Here is an 18,624-nt window from a genome sequence, read left to right on the forward strand (position 1 = left end):
GTCGCTCTGAGAGATGGGCATCAGAAATGGAAGCCCAGGAGGCTGTATAGTGCTGCGTGACTCACGTACTCAAACATACATTCACTTTTATGGTACATATGCACGCAGCCGCTCCGCCATAAGAAACGTTTCAACGCCGTTGAACCATTAAACATGTCCCAGGAGAACATTTGACTCCTTACAGAAAATGGGGCTTGTCTTTTTTTTTTTTTCTTTTTCATTATCACCATTCAATACATTTTTGTTAGCTTTAAAAGATGATCAAATCACAGCTTCCCTCAAATGCAAATAATGGAAAATATACAGTGATTATCACATTATGAGCACTTGCGCAATATAAGTGTGATAGCTGTCTCAAGTATTCCGTCTTTGTAAAGGTCTTTACCTTCAGAGAGGTATTCATTTAACAACAATTTCCCATGTTGTTGGACCATGTTAAGTTTGTATGTTAATAACATTCATGAGACCTTTTATTATTATTATTATTTTTAATTTATTTTGTAAAAATAATTTGACACGTTTATTTGCATAGACTTATTTAAAGTTCTTATTAATATCTGGTGTCAGCTTTGCAATTGACTGTATCATCATGTCAATATGTCAACATGGAGACAGACAACCATCCGCATTGACATTCAGTCACTAAGCGGAAAACTGAATAGTTAATTATGCATGGATTTTTTTATTGGCAAAAAATGAAAAATTCTAAAATGATTTATCATTAAAAATCATCATGTTGACTACATGAATATTTATATTTACAACTGTGCGCTTCAGAGATATTGTGTTGACACTTTAAAGTATGAACTACGGAAAAAATCAAAAAGGAATTTTGCACTTGACCGATGTAATGAAGACATTTTTATTTGCTACCCCATCACATATCAATTCAAAACAATGTTCATGACCACTAAATACATAGTGCCTTTTTTCAAAATTAAAAAAAAAAGAAAAAAATGCTGTGATGAGTCCAAGTGATACTACTCATTTCAAACAGCTTGTTTCCCCCCCACATGAGTCACTAGATCACATTTAGACACAGAAAAACTTGCGAAACTGACGTAACAAAAACACATCACGCAAACCGTCTCTCACAGGATGCATCATGCTCCTTTATAGCTTGCCACGAAATCTAGACATAGAGTATCAATCGTCGCCACTATACAGACAAGGTCAAACGATGTGCTTAATTTTTCCTCTTAAGAAGCTGCCACTTACTAGTACAGCACTAAGAAAGAATGCTTCAGAAAAATTTGCATGTATAGCCATATACAGTGTCTAATTCATGCTTGCCACTTTTGAAGAACAAAAGCTCCGCCACTGTTGCTTCTCTGTCTTGCAACATTTAGCAAACACCACAGAGATACTGTCTGAGGGCAATCTCAGCAGCAAACACAACACTGTCAGGCAGCCGGAATGCATGTTCGCTCGCGCCTGTGGCACTGGGATGTCTGTTGCCATGGTGATTCCCAGAATAACCCCACACAACAGTGATGTTTGATTGAATAAAGTTTGTGCGCTTCGACTTGACTGTCTCTGAGTTGTCGTCAGAGTCAGGGACACAATTACCTCAACCACTCCCGCCTGCGACACCCCCAAGCGAAATGCGTATGAAACATATATTTTGTTAGAAAGCTGATATATGGCTCACACATTGAGTTATGGCAAAAATAAATAAAATAAATGGGCAGGGCACCGTGCACGATGGAACGTTCTTACATGCATGCGCGTATTTAACACAGTGATTCACGAGCCACAACAGAAGCGACACTATAGAAAGCTGAGACAACACTGTTTCCCAGGGTAAGCCAGCACTGAGACGCACATGCACACAGAAAATCTTCAGAATTGATTCAGAAATATGCTGTTTCAATTTGTGTCAGCTCCCGTAAATACACGTTTTTTTTCTCATTTGTCATGAAAATTAAGGCTAAATATTTTTAGTCTATTTTTATTTTGTTTAATGTATTGGATTAATTTTTTTTTTCAAGTGACGCTGGAGTGTGAGACACTACTTTAGCCAGTAGATGTCAGGACTGTGTCACAATTAAACTGAGGGAATTTCAAGTGCGTGTGAATAATTTTTTTTTCATCTCCATTGTTTTCGTCATATGAAAATAAAACAATATTTTTTATATTCAACGAGAGAAAACTGCACTCTCTGTATGCTGAATATCAGGGAAGCTATTGTATATTTTAAATAGGGAAATAACATTTGAATTTACCATTATTGTACAGTACTTTCTTACAGCCAAGGTTGTTGTGCATTGCTGTATGGATAATGTTGAATTGATTACTTCACTGGTTCTTCTATATCAAACAATTTTCTTAGGTTCATTTACCTGACATGTTTCGGCGGGTTCTTTCGCCTTCATCAGAGTGACACTCTAAGAAAATTGTTTGATATAGAAGAACCAGTGAAGTAATTGAAAAAGAAAAAACAAGATGAACCTAGTACAACAAATGTTGAATTGAGTTTTAACTAATCTTTCAGGCTACATGTGATTTGAAATAAGAAAAAAAAAATAATGTTTCCAAAATGCTAAAAGGAAACACAAAAGTCAAAGTCAAAGTCTGCTTTATTGTCAATCTCTTCACATGCCAAGACACACAAAGAAATCGAAATTACGTTTCCACTATCCCACGGTGACGAGACATAGTACACGATATACATACAAGTAAACACAAAATAAAAACAAGAAGGCACAAACAATGAATAATAAGAGTGATGAATAAATAATAAATAAACAAATAACACAATAAATAAGAGGAGCAAAAGTTACTGCAGATGGGGATTAAACTCCCACTGTTCATAAAACCATATTCTACTGTCCAGTGCACATGTATGACAAAAATGCTATTTAAAATATGAATAAAATAGAAGCATACATACAAATATATGCTTTTAATATATTTCACATTTGATCATACATTTTCTATATAATGCATGTATAAAAGATCCACTGTCCTACCTGACCAAAATATCAGGTACAATAATTCATTTTGTACATTTTTTCCACAAAAATCAACTCAGCCATCCAGTACTAGAAAGCTGATAGCTACACTATCGCACCATCAGAATAGAAACACAACACGTAATTTATCGTGTGGCCTTAGACCGCAAAAAGATTCCCAGAAGGTGGTTGAACAACAGAGCCTGTTCCATCTTAAGAGGGACATAATTGGCTGTTAGAGGCCTCTTATTATGGCAGAAACCTGTAGGGGTCCATGATGCTAAATACTTGTTAACACGCCATGTGTGACGGTTGCTGTGCATCATTGTAGCAATGCATTTGTTGGGATTAGTTCATCTTGGTAATGGAGCCAACCTGTGCATTCATACTGTAATTACACGCTTGAGTATCTGTACTGTTGGTTGTGATTAAATTAAAATACTGCAAAAAAAGTTTTTGATGCTATTTCTGAAGGCTCTAATTACAATCTCATAGGGCAAAGCAAGAGACGGTTCACACATAGCGATTTCTTGGATTTACACCCAGCAGAGTGCTGATACAGTATGAAACACAGCTAGTGCAGTCTCAATCTTGGCATGTATATTTATTTTTCATACCGAGTATGGATTGCAGAAAATAAAATGATTCAAAGAACCATTACATTTACTGAGGATCTAAATAAAGTTACACAAGAATGTTTATTTTCACCATTTTACACGTCCATCCCTTCATTTTCCAAATGGCTTGAAATGAATTGAGGCAGTTTGTTTGTGTCAGAGTTGTTTTCTTATATACTTATATTAAAATTTACAACTGTTGTCCCAGACTGTTTTCAGGATAATCTTAACACATCCAATAAAAAATAACTAAATCATGTTTATTGTTCTGATAAAAGTCAAGTCCTAAATGTATTTATTTGTTTATTTATCTATTTATCCATTCATTCATTTATTTATTCAATAATATTTCTTCTTCTTCTTCGTATGGAGGAGATGGTTCTTTGAAAGTGTAGTTGTGTTAGTTAGCCAACTGACTAGAGTGTCATCTATGGAGGTCAGACCATGGGCCCCATTAGGATGGCGGTAGATGGGGCAAGATGTTATAACATGGTCTGCAGTCTGGGGCTCATTTTGTTTACCTCTTCGTGGTGAGCCCTGGAAACTGGATACTGTCTGACATGTCCAGGCTGAAAACGATACTTTGGAGTGGCTTTCGGGGTGGTGAAAGGATAGACCCTTGGAAACGAAAGCAAAAAGGTGTTTTAATAATACTAAGGTGTTAATACTATACATTATAAATGCCTCTAACCATATTCCTTTTTGGTATGTTCCTAAAGATTACGTAAAAAGCCTCCTGATCCTATGACCCCCTCATTATTACCAGTTGGTACAGGCCACAATGCCTACTTTCACTCACCCTGTCTCTAAGCTGCTGCACAGTGTGCAAGATTGTGTGTGTGCTTGTGGGAGAAAAAGAGAGAGCGGAGAGAGGCGAGGAGGGGGGGCAACAAGGATGCAAGTGTGAAGCAGCGTGAGGGGAACCGAGAAAGAACGACTGGGGCGATCACAAAGGAGAAAGGGAATCAGCAAGAGCAGATTAATCGTGTAGTTCTAATAGCCTGCTGCTAAAGTGTAGAGATGCAATGACTAGATGATCTGCTGTGACGCGCGCCCGCATCCTGTCCTGCAGCCTTGACAGGAGGTGACAAGACAAATTGACACACGCCGCTCCAACACTGCATCATGTCATCTACAGGGTCAACCAAACACAACAAACGCCTGGCGTGTAAGTAACCAAATCATATTGTTTGATTTAAGTGCGAGATTATGCAATGTGCGCAATTTGTACGTATACCTACTTATTCACCATCTTTCCTTTATCTTGATTTATTCTAATTGAGCTGAGGCTACGTATGTTTGATGACTTTGTTTTGCTTGTTCCTAGCTAATGTAAACAAGAACCAGCTCTCTATGCGTGAAAGATGTCTGTTGAACTTTGGAGCATACAGATTGTACCACTGTTCTAGAAAATATTGATACATTTATTGACTCATCAACAATTTGCTGTTTATTGCCATAAAAGTATTATTGCAGTTGTTCTGTCAACCTTTCTTTATAGGAGCAAGACCAACATAAAAACAGAAGAGGCGACCAACGTTTTGCTTTTTGAGTAACCTCACCAGTCAAAATATCACTTGACTTATATTTTAGCCTCTTTAAAAGGATAATGCTGGTGCCTTATATTTAATGTGGAAGGTAGAGCACGTACATAAATGGAGCCTACCAAAAGCCCTCGTTTTTCAGATGGCAGTGGGAAAGAGAAGAGCTCTGTTGCATTTAGCTGGATTGATGATCCTTAATGGCTTTGGGAATGTGGATTGAAGTGGCCTGGGAATACGCATCATGGCTGAAGATGCAATCACAGTTTGGGGTTTGGCGGGGATTTGGAAATGGAGGCAAAGTGCAGTGGAAATATCAGTACACAGATTATTATGGTTTACATTCATTCTAGCGACAAAGACAGTGTTCACATCAAGGAGCGTGTGGTGTTGGGGGTCGTGTGGTGTCATGCTGCCGTTGTGCAGTGATCTCACACATAAATGATTCAGCCTTGATGGTCTGCATTGGCTGTTCAGTCAACAGGGGGGGGGGGGGGGAGTGATTGGCTAATAGCAGTAATACCTAAAGATGATGAGACTGTGCACTGTAGAGAGCTGAGTCTCAATCTCACTAATCCCTTGGGGAGAAATAGAAGCTGCGGGTCGTCTAGGCGGAATGGAGCTGGAGATGGATGAGCTGTCAAATGTGACTGGAGTGAAAATACAATCCCTTTTCCAAACAACAACATAGTCACTTTTCCATGAAAGCATAAAAGCAATCACGGGATTTCCTCTTACTCGTCACAAGGGGGATCGAAAGCCTTATCATGTGATTGTTGGGTTCAATAGGAACTTTTGTTCCAAGCTTGCAGTGGCGCAGTTCCTCGGGCTCTTGATCTATGACTGCACCAATAAAACCACCCAGAGCAGCCAATGACGCATGTTATTAACTGTTTTCATCACAGATACAAGTCAAAGACAGTAGAGAGACACACCAATACAGTCTGAATACTCCAGTGAACAATCAATGCTTATTTTGACAGTAGATCAGGAAGGCACACCAGTTTAGACCCCCAAAATCAACCTCTTGTGAAAGATGTTTATATATTGTGTCACATTCCTCTACGTAGTAAATTGCTAACAGGCAGATCACAACATAGACTTGTCTGAGGACATTTAATTGACAATAGGTCAGATTACATAAAGCTCCATATGATACTCTCATCAATTTGTCTCAGCAAACATGCATGTAGATAGGTCTTGTACGGCGATGCACTATAGAAGGGTGCAGCTGAAGAAGTGTACCAGCATTACATAAGAGTAAGCCTAAGGCTATTATGATTCACGGTGGGCTTAGACGGAGAAGGAACTTAGAAGCCATTGGTCCTGACTCAGATCACAAATGTCATGGGAATTATGTGTCTTCTAAAATATCTAGATAAAATAATGTAACAAAATTGTAACTATATATATATATATATGCCGTAATAATGTTTATTTAATCTGTGGATAAATTATTCAATAGCCAAACTGATTAACAATTGTTTATTTTTGTCTGCAACATGTACCTACAGATTATTGTTTCCAGTTGTTTGTGTAGCTAACGCAAAAGTGAAATCCACAACTTTTTGTTTTGAGGTGGGCAATGGCTGAGCTAAAGGATGTAATCAATTTAATGTTGAAGACGTGTGGATAAAAATCGATTGTTGCATACACTCGAACATTCCAATAGTGGATGGACTCAAAGCCAAGCGCTGCACCTCCTTTTCTAAGTAATGTCTTAGAGGCACTATATAATATATATATATATATATATAATGAGGCACTTGGACAATAGCATCACACTTCGACAGCAGCCATCACAGCTTTTCTCGCTTCCTTGACCTGCCACAGTAAATCCTTTCCATGTGACCTGTGTTCAGCAGTCCAGATCAGGATAAAGCAGCAGCCTAACAAGGAATGAACCAGTCGTACCCAAGTACTAGCAAAATGCACCGTGCATTCCAAGGAAACGTGTCTGCCTGCTTATCGATCAAATTCACCCAAATCTCGTTACACTGCTTGCGCCAATAGTTAGAGGTGGTGCCGGCAGGTTTAAAATTGAGTCTATTTTTAGCCACTGAATTGTCAGGTATGGAAAAGCTCTTGGAACACCCAGAATTGCAAAGACATATGAACCAAATTCCCAAACAAGCTTTAACACTAGTTTTAACTTTTAAAGACATATAAAAAAACAGAACTCAGCAGCAAAGGAGGAAAGCATGGCAGAATATCTACTTGTGTCTGTGCAGAAATTTTGAAACTGTCAACACAGAAGAAGTAAAGCAAATTTTGATGAAGGTTCCAGCAGCATCCATTTGCTTTGGACTGTGTAAATATGCAAGTCATTCATGGGCACTCACTCATGAAACAGTACAATGTACATAACACTGGTGCACAGTGCACACTTTCAGACAAGATCACACACACTCACACACACATACGCACGCACATACACGAAAACGCGCTCTTGCACAAACGAATAAGAGCACTGGTGACATGAATCAAAGTGTCAGCCCATGCAGCCCAGTGGGGGCAGGCCCAATGTGTCAAGAATAATTTAGCACAGTTACACAACCAAAGCTGGTCAGTTGGGCAAAGCATCATACTAAAAAGGTGGACCTCAGGACAGATCTTCATCTATGTACGGTGGGTATAGTAGAAGGTTCACACACCACTTCTTAAATAAGCCAGGTTTTTGTGATATAAAAATTAGGTTATGGGATTTTTTTAAATATGTGCATGAATCCACACAAGCATAAGGAGAAATGTAAAAGATTAGAATCCAGATCCCAATATGAGAAAGGTTGCTATTAGTGTTTGCGACATGTGTTACAGCTTGACTTATTGTCGTTGTTCAGCGGAGACAGACAACTCCCAGAGAGTGTTGGACAACGATTCCACGCAGCATCTGAAACTGAGGGACAGACAACGCTTTTTTGAGGAGGTCTACCAGCAAGATGTGGATAACTACCTGCCCTCGGCTCACCTGCAGATTGATAGCAGGAAACGTAAGTGACAGTCGCAACTTTGGTTTAAGAAGAAAATACGCATTGGAGTTTTATAACAAACCACATAATGTAAGTTGGTATTCAAGCGATAGAACATAAACAGATAAGAGCCTTAATGGAGCCATTCACATCACAATGCCTCTCACGCATCACACAATGTTGAGCACTTCATAACGCAATTTGTGTTTGCAGCCCCCATGGGAAGTATCTCATCTATGGAGGTGAACGTGGATGTGCTAGAGCAAATGGACCTGATGGACATTTCGGACCAAGAGGCCCTAGATGTCTTCCTCAACTCCGGATCAGGAGGAGAGGAGGGAGAGCTAACATCCCCTCTACCAGGTGCACAGACAAATTCCAAATAACACTTTCAAATAAATACATTCTCTATACATGGCAATATTTTTTGTCTCCTCTAGGTGGCACTCTCTGTTCAACTGACATTGACTTGCCAATTTCTATAACACTTTATTTGAACCAACAGTGTCATCTAGAGAGTCCAAATCTACAACAACTGGTTCATGATGCAACTTTGAAGCTTCGTTTTCCTATCATGGGCATTTAAGAGCTTTTGTTTACAGATGGGGAGGATGAAGAGGATGAGGCGGATGAAGAGGCCGAGGTTGTCTACAGGGTGTGTCCACCATTGCAACGGCAAAATGAAGTCCACAACGGCTCCAAGTCTCGCATGTCATCGACATCATCGAGCTCCAGCGATGCGAGCGGGGGCGGAGCAGACACACCTGTAATCCAGTCGGATGACGAAGAAATCCATGCTGACACCCAACTGCTGACCTCTGTTCCCCATACTAGGGATGAAGAAACAGAGGACGAGGACGAGGAGGAGACATGCCTTCTGACTAAATCCAAACAAAGACTGAAATAGAGACAACAAGCTGTCCTCTCATTGTCTCATTTCATTTGCAGAGAAAACCGAGCATGATTCACCTGCTGTGATTTGTCCCCTTTGAAAACTTGTCGGTATTTATGCAAAAAGTGTATTCTTTACAACTTAAAGTACACATTTTCCCTCTCTTTGTTAATAGGAAAAAAACTGTCGGTTGAAGTTTGTGCTCTATGTTTCCGGATATTTAATGCAAATTACACTGTAGGAGTTTTTCACCGCCCACACATTAAAATATTCTGGCTGCTTGCTGCCTGAGGAGAATCTTCCTCCTGCTCATTTTGACTTCAAAGCAGCCATGGTAAACAAGGAAGGAAGATGTATGAAAGTGCATCTTCACTTTGTAGGTTTTAAAAAAAAACAATATAGCAAATAACACAAAACCCAATCTGTGGTGGGTTCTTCAATAATGTAAATAACTTAAGTCAAGATAACTATTTTTTTTTATGACAAACATTTTGCAGGGTGTACTGGTTGAAATAGCTCCGATGTAGTAAAGGTTAACTCTATTCTTATCCCCTAGTCATAGCAGGTTTTATGTTGCCATTACGCATCATTTTGAAAAAGATGGGTATGTTTCATTCCTAACACTGTCACGAATGGCACTCATGGAAAGTTTTGTAGCCATCGGTATGGGCCGTGATTTCTATTTTGTTTCACCAAATTTGCTAATTCATTTCTTCTAAATTGCTGTTCAGAGCAGTTATTTTTCTAAATTCCCCAAAGGTTTGGTAAAATTTCCGGTTGCGACTGTAAATACAGATTTTTACACAAAATTATTTTTCAATAAATGTATTGGTGAAACTCAACATTTGAATCACTGCCAAAACACTCTGATGACTATTTTAGCTATACTTGGTTGGCTTTTGTTAAAGTGGTAAATACGGGTCCTGCAATGTATGCAATTCGATAAACCTAAAAAAAGAGACTGTTAATCATTAATGTGGTTAAACTGAGAAAAATGATAGAAGTCATCATGGAAAGCTGATAAGGTGCATTTGAGGCTCAGCATAGATTTTTCATTTGATTTTAAAGACTGAATATTGTCGTTCTAATCTGTACGGCAAAAATAATGATCTGATCATATTTGCATTATGCATGATTTTACATCTCCACCACAAATAAGCCTGACCCTTGCTGCCAAACAGCACAAAAATAAAATGTGCATCTGTTTAATGTATTAAAACTCCCTTAAACAATCTTCTGAGACAAAGTAGTATATCCAAAAACACATTTCATTGAGCGAGTGGTAAAACCAGTTGTGAATGCATGCCTTTTTGTGACTATATGCTTTTCTGTTGTGCAACATCACTGTGTTGAAAGACTCGACTCAACCGACACCTGTTATTAATGGATAAGTACTTAATCTGACATGTTGTCCCTCTCCTCTGTGTGAAAAGACTTTTGAACAAAGCCCATGATGTCAGTGTGTATGAATTTGAGTGGTGCAGGAGAATATGGAACCGGGGAGCTCAACTGGACTTCTTGTTCATACGTTGCCATCCATCATTATAGAGAATGTGACCCATTTCTCAACTGCACTGTTACTATGTGTTACAACTTGTGCAGTTATTGAAGGTAGACTTTGATGTCATGCTGCAATAAGTATGTGGTTGTGGATTTAAAGATGTGTATGAAAGTTATTCAACTCACCAAGTTGGGGCATTTCCCAACACTTTGCAATCAAATTTTATGTGCATGTTGTTTCCTGTTTGGATGTTTTGCTCTCGTATGAATAAAAATGACAGAAATTATAAAAATTAACATGACTATTGACATGTTATTATTATTATTGTTATAATTATTGTTGTCATTGCTTTATTAGATTTTTTTTTCGTGCTTCAGACACAGTTGCCGGTAAATGCTAGTCCTACAATTCTGCCAAAAAAAAAAAAAGACTGTACACTATGCAGGGGATGCAAGAATCTCCTCTCTCATATTAGTCCTACTTGCTTTAAAAGGCACTTAAAGGGACATACAAGTAAAACGCAATACCACATAGATAAGCATAAGCAGTCAGGGCCTAATACTGACCGCCGTTTTGTTTACTTTGGTTTTACAAGTTTGTAATAGTTTATTGTTATATAGTTTTATAGTATAGTTTTATTTCGGTATTATTGGCGCCACTGCTTGTTTTCACTCCACAGACGCATGAGGCAGACATACTGAGCATTATAGTAAAAAAATAAATAAATAAAGCATATATTTTTGTTACGCATAAATAGCCCAAAGCCTCTTTATAGATCTGGACCAGTTTCTCAACCAAGACACCTCTTCTAGACAGATGGTACTTTCCATGCCGAGTGTGAAAGACACTTTGTCATTGATATCCATGATCTACTTCACAAATGCACAACAGCAAAAAGCTTATATTTTACATCAAGCTTGGACACAAACTACTACTACTAAGCCGCGGGTATAAAAAACCACAGGTGCCAAATCACGAGTAATGCGGGGGTCCGCTGTAATTATTACTGATCATGTCAATCAAAACCGAGCTTTGCTTATCTGTATAATTTTAATCGAGAATGTGCTTTTGGTTAGAACGCGCAGCTTTTGGCTGTACAGTTTCTCAAACAGCTTGGAACGTTGACATCAGACAAACAAGCCTTGGCAATCAATTTAAATATATTTATGTTTCCACTAAACTTTTTTTGTGAACTCAGAGTAGGAAATAAAACATGATGCGACCTTTGCTCCGATATGATTCACAAGAATAAAATACAATTCAGTATTTGCCTATTTGTACAGCTGATACAGACCAGACACCTGGTTACCTGATCTGACCCGAATGGAGTGCAGCTGAGCTGTGAGTATTATTTCTCAGAATGAAGGTATACAGCTCAGTTAACATTAACATCAGCACATGAACACTTCTCAGATATGAAAAGACTCAACACACACGCATAGCCGAACGACAACCCCAACTACATAGAGGTGAGTGTACGTAGCAAGATCCCACAATAAATACAGCGCCTGTGCGCAAACACTCCTTTGTCGAGTGAAGCAACTGCCTGCCTGCAGGCGCAGTGTGTTCTTGTGTATCAACGCCGATTACAAGACCATCACAGAGGACATCGAGCAGGGAGGATCAGGATGAAGACCTTTTCCGTGCTTTTGCTGGTAGGCACTCTAATTTTATGAAGCATAATATTGATTTCTCTGAATTCAAAATATGTTTCATCAACAATGCCACCCTACTACTTTGTGATGAAAAATTCCAAAGTACCGCAAATCCATAGGTAAACTTGTAAAGATTGTTTTGACGCAGAAAGAATGTAATTGATTAAATGTAGTCGTGGAAATCAGATTTTCTGCATAGATGTGTGCATTATTCTTTGCTGCTAGTAAATTTTGAACATGTTCATAAAAATTTTCCATCAGGAAAAAGTGTTCGCAACCGTTTGCAACCTTTTAGGAACACTAACAAAATACCAATATTGGTATGCTTGCAAGCACTCGCGGCTTAGTGAGATATGGACTTTAATACGCAAAGCAATTTGAAATCAGGAAAAGGGAAAAATTATTTTTAAGAGGATTACTTTATTACTTTACCAAAGTGCGAACATTTTCAGGAGCATGAATTATTTCCAAGATGGCCTTGACTGAAGTCAGTTATATTTGGGTTCACTTGTTTCTGTAGACTTTCGTCACATCTGCAGCAGCCTCTCAGAGAGGAAACAACATCCAGCTCGGCAAGCGGGTAACTTTCAATTTTAGAATTCTGTAAAAAACAAATATGAACCATTTGGTGTTTATGTTAAATGTGTGTTCAACAGGACATTTTGGTACGTTCCAAAAGGAGGTGGGTTTTGACGACAATTGACTTGGTTGAGGAAGACCCAGGGCCTTACCCCAAAAAAGTATCTCAGGTGAACTTTGAGAACAAAACCAAATCAGCAGAGCCAAACCAACTGCCAAAGTCTCAACTCCATTTTTTTTCTCTCTTTTTTTCATAGATATTCAACGACAAGACATACCAACACAATAACCACAAATATGTTATAAGAGGAATGGGCGTGGATGAGGAGCCGCTGGGCGTCTTCACGCTTGATGAGAAAAGCGGAATCATCTACGCCCACAAAGCCATCGACAGAGAGGAGCTCAGTTTCTTCCATGTGAGCTCAAACTGCATCATGAATTTACTTGACTTTTAACTTTACGACACGTATTCATCTACAGATCAAGTTTGACATTTTGGACAAACAAACGGGTAGAGCAATAGACCGAGAATTAGCATTTGACGTTGCCATAAAAGACATAAATGACAACGCACCCAAATTTATTCTTCCGCAAATGAGCGCTGATGTCAGGGAGGACACAGCGGAGGGTGAGTTTCGCCTCCAGTCATTGAACTCATATTACAGTAACTGTATAGTTATTCTATTCATCTATTTTTTGTGTGTGTGTATGTCATCCCTAAAATCCCATACCAAGGCTACTTGCCAATTAGAATCGAGGTAATTGACCCTGATGAAGAGAACACCCCAAACTCTACAGTCACCCTGAGTGTGATATCACAATCCCCGCAAGTTCCTAAAATTGACTTACACCAGATTGATCCCCGAATGGCTCAACTTACATTTAAAGGGTGTTTTGACTACGATGTAAGTGTCACTGACTTTTTCTCCTGATAATTAGGTTCGAAAATACGCAGAGTAATTTCTCCAAGTGACATGTATATATTTGTGTTATTCATATTTCAGAAATTCAAGAAATATGAAATAGTGCTTCAAGCGAATGATCACGGAAAACCCTCCTTGTCCTCCACCGCTGTTGTCACTCTCAATATTATTGACGCCAACAATCATCCACCAATATTCAAAGCAAGGAAGGCAAGGATGTTTGTTAATACTATCACTAATCAATTCACAAATCATAAAAATAAACTTTGTATGCTAATGGATACAAATGTTCTTCCTGTTCAGTATCAAGGTGAAATCCCTGAAATGGTCGAACGGGGCAATGTTTTAAGACTAGCAGTAGAGGACAAAGACACTCCAAAAACTCCTGGCTGGAGGGCCAAATACTTCATCATCAAAGGAAACGAGGAAAACAATTATAAAATTGAAACTGACCCTGACACTAATGAGGGGATTCTGAGTGTTATCAAGGTACACACACACACACAAGTCTTCCTTCAACCTTCAGATGCACCAGATCTGATGACATTGCAACTGTGCGTGTCCTTCAGGGTAAAGATTTTGAGAAATCAACCATTACAAATCTGCAGATTGGGGTAGAGAACGAGGAGCCACTATTTGTATGTCAAGACGCAGCGTCCAAGAACAAAGGCGGCGTTGATTCAGTTAACGTTACGATGAAAGTGATCGATGTCAACGACCCACCTCAGTTTGACAAAGATTCAGTTGATATATACGAGAAGGAAGAGGAGGAGCCGGGAAAGTTGCTATACACTCCAAAGGTTCATGATGCTGATTCGGATGTATCCAAAATTAGGTTGGTGTCAATCAGCATGCCTTCTGAAATAATAATCACATTTAACACTGGGAAATAACTATTTCATGCACAAAAGTAAATTTGTACGTTTAATAATATTGATGCAAAAATGACAAGGTAAGGGGTAAAACATGAGCCGAGAAAAAAAACACAACTGCACTTTTGTGGCTATTAATTTTTTAAATGCTAATTGTTATTTCTGATACCGCACATAGTATATATATATATATATATATATATATATATATATATATATATACACGTATATATACACACATGGTATGTATACTTTTTTTTTTTTTTTTTAGGTATGTCTTGTTAGACGACCCTGCTGATTGGGTGACCATTGATAAAACATCAGGAAAAATCACAACCACTAAGAAGATGGACAGAGAGTCACCGTTTGTTCACAATGACATTTACAAAATATTGATTGCAGCAATAGATGATGGTATAAAGAAAAATGCAATTTGGTCTCTGGTAAAAACAAAAACCAATGAAACATGTGACTCTTTTTTTTTTTTTGCTTTAACCAAGGTGAGCCTCCAGCCACAGGCACAAGCAGCATCTTGGTTCACCTTGTAGATATCAACGACAACAAGCCAAAGTTGCGCAATAATAGTGTGACAATGTGTGGAAACAAGGCCATGCTTGCTCCAAAGGATCTGGACTTGGATCCTTACAGTGGGCCCTTCACCATCTCACTAAAAAGTAATGATGCAAGACAATTACAGCGATGGAAAGTGGAGCCTAGCTCGGGTAAACTATTCGTCTTGTTTAAAAAAAAAAAAAAAAAATTCAAATTGACATACAAGCGCATACTTGGCTTTACCAGGTGAGGAAGTCGGGCTACTTAGCCTGAAGACACTCGCTTATGGCAATTACTTGGTGCCCCTCGTGATTGAAGACCAACAGGGCATAACTGGAGAGGAGACTGTTGTTGTAACCGTGTGCGACTGTGAAGGAGGAAACGTGTGTCGTCATAAAAAGCCGGTCTCGGCAAGTCTGGGACCGGCTGGCATTGGACTCATCATTGCAGCACTGCTTTTGGTTTTGTGTGAGTATTTTCATATTTGGCTACAACTGTGCTTAAAATTTAAAAAAAAAATACTGAATGAAGTAGAATTGTAATTTACAAGTTTAATTACTTAGTGTCCCCCCCCATAAATCAATCAAGAGATTGGTCATAATCCAGCCTGTTAAATTCTAAAATCCATCCATCTATTTTCTATACTGCTTGTCCAGTTTAGGTTCACGGGAATATTTAAATTAAATCATTTTTGTAGGAAAGGCTTGGAAAAAGCCTTTTACTCTTCACACTTGATAAGCATGGAAAATAAAGATTTGCTTATGAGATAAATTTAGTATGGACACATTTCAGAGTCCTGACTTCAACTCTAAAAACGAAACTCTCGAAAGATCAACTACAACAGCGATAGTGAGCCAAACATCACCGGCAGCTAACATCACGAACGCTCTCCTGGATAAAAAAACAAAACAAAACACAGAAGTGCGTTATTTCATTATTTCTTGGATTCCTACTTTTACCAAGAAAAATGAAAATGACCCTGCATTTGCAAAAACAAGTTATGGAAATGATATAATTTGCAATATGCCGCCAGGCAGCGTCAGAAGTCCTTGCTATCGCTGAGCAACATGTTCTTCGAAAAAACAGACGCTTTGTCTTTTATGTCTGCAGTAATCTTCTTCATCTTGAAGTGCGAATGTGGAGAACAGTTCAAGCACTTAGACGAGATACATCAAGATGAAGGTCACCAGACCTTAATCAAGTACAACCAAGAAGCAGGAGGCGCAGAATGCAAGGTGTGTTTCTATTTTTGCCGATTGTGTACTGTGGCTGCTAATTAGTCATTTATTTTATGATGCGCCTCTACTAGACTGCGCCATCTTTGCTGCTGACACCTTCAAAGGATTTTGTGATAAATGGACTAAAACAGGAAACGATGCAGGTAATCGCTCATCTGTCCTACTATTTCCTCATCGACCAGCTCAGAGTTGAATAACGGGCCGCAGGAAAACAAATACGATCACCACAAATATTATTCTCAAATATTTGCTTTATTCTATTTTTCTTTTCATCCAGATGGCTAGGATGACTCCGGTAATGATTGAAGACAACTTAGGGATGGTGAGTAACAAGGCAAAACTACATTATACAAAATATTAGCACATTTAATGATGGTGACACAACAATTTAATGTCAAAATGGTATTGACCTAATTTTCGTTTCGTTTCGTTTCGTTTCATTTATTTCAAACATGTGAAAAGAGAATATTAATATATTTGCCCAACAGATGAACTCTGACATGGCATCTATGGGCCAACAATATCACAGAGAGTCTTTCCGAGGCAACAATGGGTGCAACATAGTGAGTGTTTACAGCCAGATTTCTATTATTAACTATATTGGTGTTTGGGACTGCAGTAAACAGGCCAGGTTGCATCATGTCAGATTTTTAATCTAAATCAAATCATTCTCCATTTTATCTTTTTTATTTCAACTTCAGACACAACAAATTACTTTATAATCACAAAATAATGATCCATAGTCTTTTTGATTCATGATTCATAGTCTTCAGCGGGCCACTTATGATTGATTTTATGAGACAATGCTTCGGGACAGTTTAAATTTAGACGCAGGCCGCATTTGGCCCGCGGGCCGGAATTTGGTCCACATATTCCACACACACCTGACTATAAGGCGGCTTTTGTGAAGATTTGAGGTTTTTAGGTGCGCCTTATAGTCCGGAAAATACGGTACACATTTCCAGACAGGGTAAAACCAGGTCAATGAAGACTGAATAGCTGAAGTATTGTTAATTTTCTTTCTTTCAGTACGCTACACAGTCTGCAAACCAGAACATGTACCAGGTAAGTGTGACATTAACAATCATTTGAAGTCTCTTGGGACCACATATGGACTTTTGTGATTAGAGAGGCTCATTGCCATATCAACGGGCAAGCAGCTGGCTGACCCATCCTAACATTTCAGATTACCTCAACAAGGTAAGAAAGATTTTTGCATTACATCACTCTATAGTAAATAAAAATGGCACACATGTATTTTAATTTGCATACCCACAGAGACTGCAAATAATTGACGGAAACCCTGTCGACCACCCAGAATATCAACCGCATGCCTACGTCTATGAGGGAGAAGATAGCAGGTGTCGATCATTGGATGAGCTGTCCTTCAGCATCCGTGGAGAGGACTTTGAGTTTTTGAATGATTTGGGACCAAGGTTTAAGCCATTGGGGAGCATATGCAACCAAATTATGCAGGAAAAAAGCATACACATTTAAAAAGGGCTACACTGGACAATTATGTATTTGTTTGAAGTAATTACTGGCACCTTAGCATGTGAAGCCCTGTTGCTGCCTGGGGTGAGCACACGTGGTTGACGTGGTTGAAAAACCGGTCACCGGTTGGGGTTGGGAGGGGGGATAGCTCGGAAGCTTGTTGCTGGTTGGCCTCGATATACATTACATCAGCCGTCTGTTACATTGTATGAAAATGTCTGAATTTATTTGTTATTGGGATGGGGTGGGTGACCCTTACCCTGACCCCCCACCCCCCCCACGCCCCTGTCTCACACCATTGTTGCGAATTATTTTGGTAACAAAATAAGAATTATTCTTTCCAAAAATGTACCTTTGCTCTGAAAAGAATTTCTTCATGAGAAAAGAAGACTAAATACACTTTTTGTATACTTTCCCACTTGATTTGCATGAGAATAGGTTGAATTGCTTGTCTTTTTATTTCGGGTGCTCATTTTGTATTATTTCTATATCTTGGGAGTTTGAGTTCTCTCCGTGCCGGTTCTCAAGACAGCAGTATTTTCAAGCATATATTTGTTTATAAAGGCACATTTAACTAAATTGGTGTTTATTCTGACCAACCCAGGGGTGTATGTACCCAAGGTGTGACTCCAGCACTCCCTCGACCCCAGTGAGGAAAAACGGCTCAGAGAATCGATGGAATTTGACGTGCTATAGAAATAATCAGAGCAGATTCAGGATGGTGGTGATTCTGATTATCAGATGGCCTTTCATATTGACACTGTCTTTGTTCAGTATACAAACGCACTCGCCACACCTCGCAGTTATGTTTTGAGTTCGCTGTTAATCAGCATGCAC

The 18,624-nt window shown here is 38.8% G+C and overlaps 2 protein-coding genes across 6 annotated transcripts; both read left to right on the forward strand.

Annotated features, from left to right (window-relative positions):
• The first annotated feature begins 4,372 nt into the window (after positions 1–4,372).
• LOC119116622 (dysbindin-like) lies at positions 4,373–10,759 on the forward strand. Its single transcript, XM_037242129.1, has 4 exons — positions 4,373–4,739; positions 7,953–8,102; positions 8,295–8,444; positions 8,684–10,759. Exons 1-4 carry the CDS (start codon positions 4,697–4,699, stop codon positions 8,986–8,988), a joined length of 648 nt encoding a protein of 215 aa, XP_037098024.1. The 5' UTR covers positions 4,373–4,696; the 3' UTR covers positions 8,989–10,759.
• A 1,058-nt stretch (positions 10,760–11,817) lies between these two features.
• LOC119117898 (cadherin-like protein 26) lies at positions 11,818–18,366 on the forward strand. 5 transcript variants are annotated; one of them, XM_037244541.1, is made up of 19 exons: positions 11,818–11,943; positions 12,031–12,129; positions 12,650–12,709; positions 12,786–12,878; positions 12,966–13,124; positions 13,189–13,336; positions 13,444–13,613; positions 13,713–14,120; positions 14,201–14,466; positions 14,775–14,917; positions 15,004–15,225; positions 15,302–15,523; positions 16,163–16,290; positions 16,365–16,436; positions 16,571–16,615; positions 16,782–16,856; positions 17,323–17,358; positions 17,422–17,493; positions 17,572–18,366. In XM_037244541.1, the coding sequence occupies exons 2-19, from the start codon at positions 12,103–12,105 to the stop codon at positions 17,788–17,790; spliced, it is 2,565 nt and encodes an 854-aa protein (XP_037100436.1). In that variant the 5' UTR covers positions 11,818–11,943; positions 12,031–12,102; the 3' UTR covers positions 17,791–18,366. The 5 variants fall into 5 exon arrangements, with proteins under 5 accessions (XP_037100436.1, XP_037100460.1, XP_037100428.1 ...); XM_037244557.1 differs by lacking the exon at positions 11,818–11,943 and having other exon boundaries at positions 11,978–12,129; positions 13,713–13,841; positions 13,935–14,120; XM_037244565.1 differs by lacking the exon at positions 11,818–11,943 and having other exon boundaries at positions 11,976–12,129; positions 17,612–18,366.
• Positions 18,367–18,624: the final 258 nt, after the last annotated feature.

The sequence above is a fragment of the Syngnathus acus genome, chromosome 2 (genome assembly GCF_901709675.1).
Source record: "Syngnathus acus chromosome 2, fSynAcu1.2, whole genome shotgun sequence".
Lineage (NCBI taxonomy): Eukaryota > Metazoa > Chordata > Actinopteri > Syngnathiformes > Syngnathidae > Syngnathus > Syngnathus acus.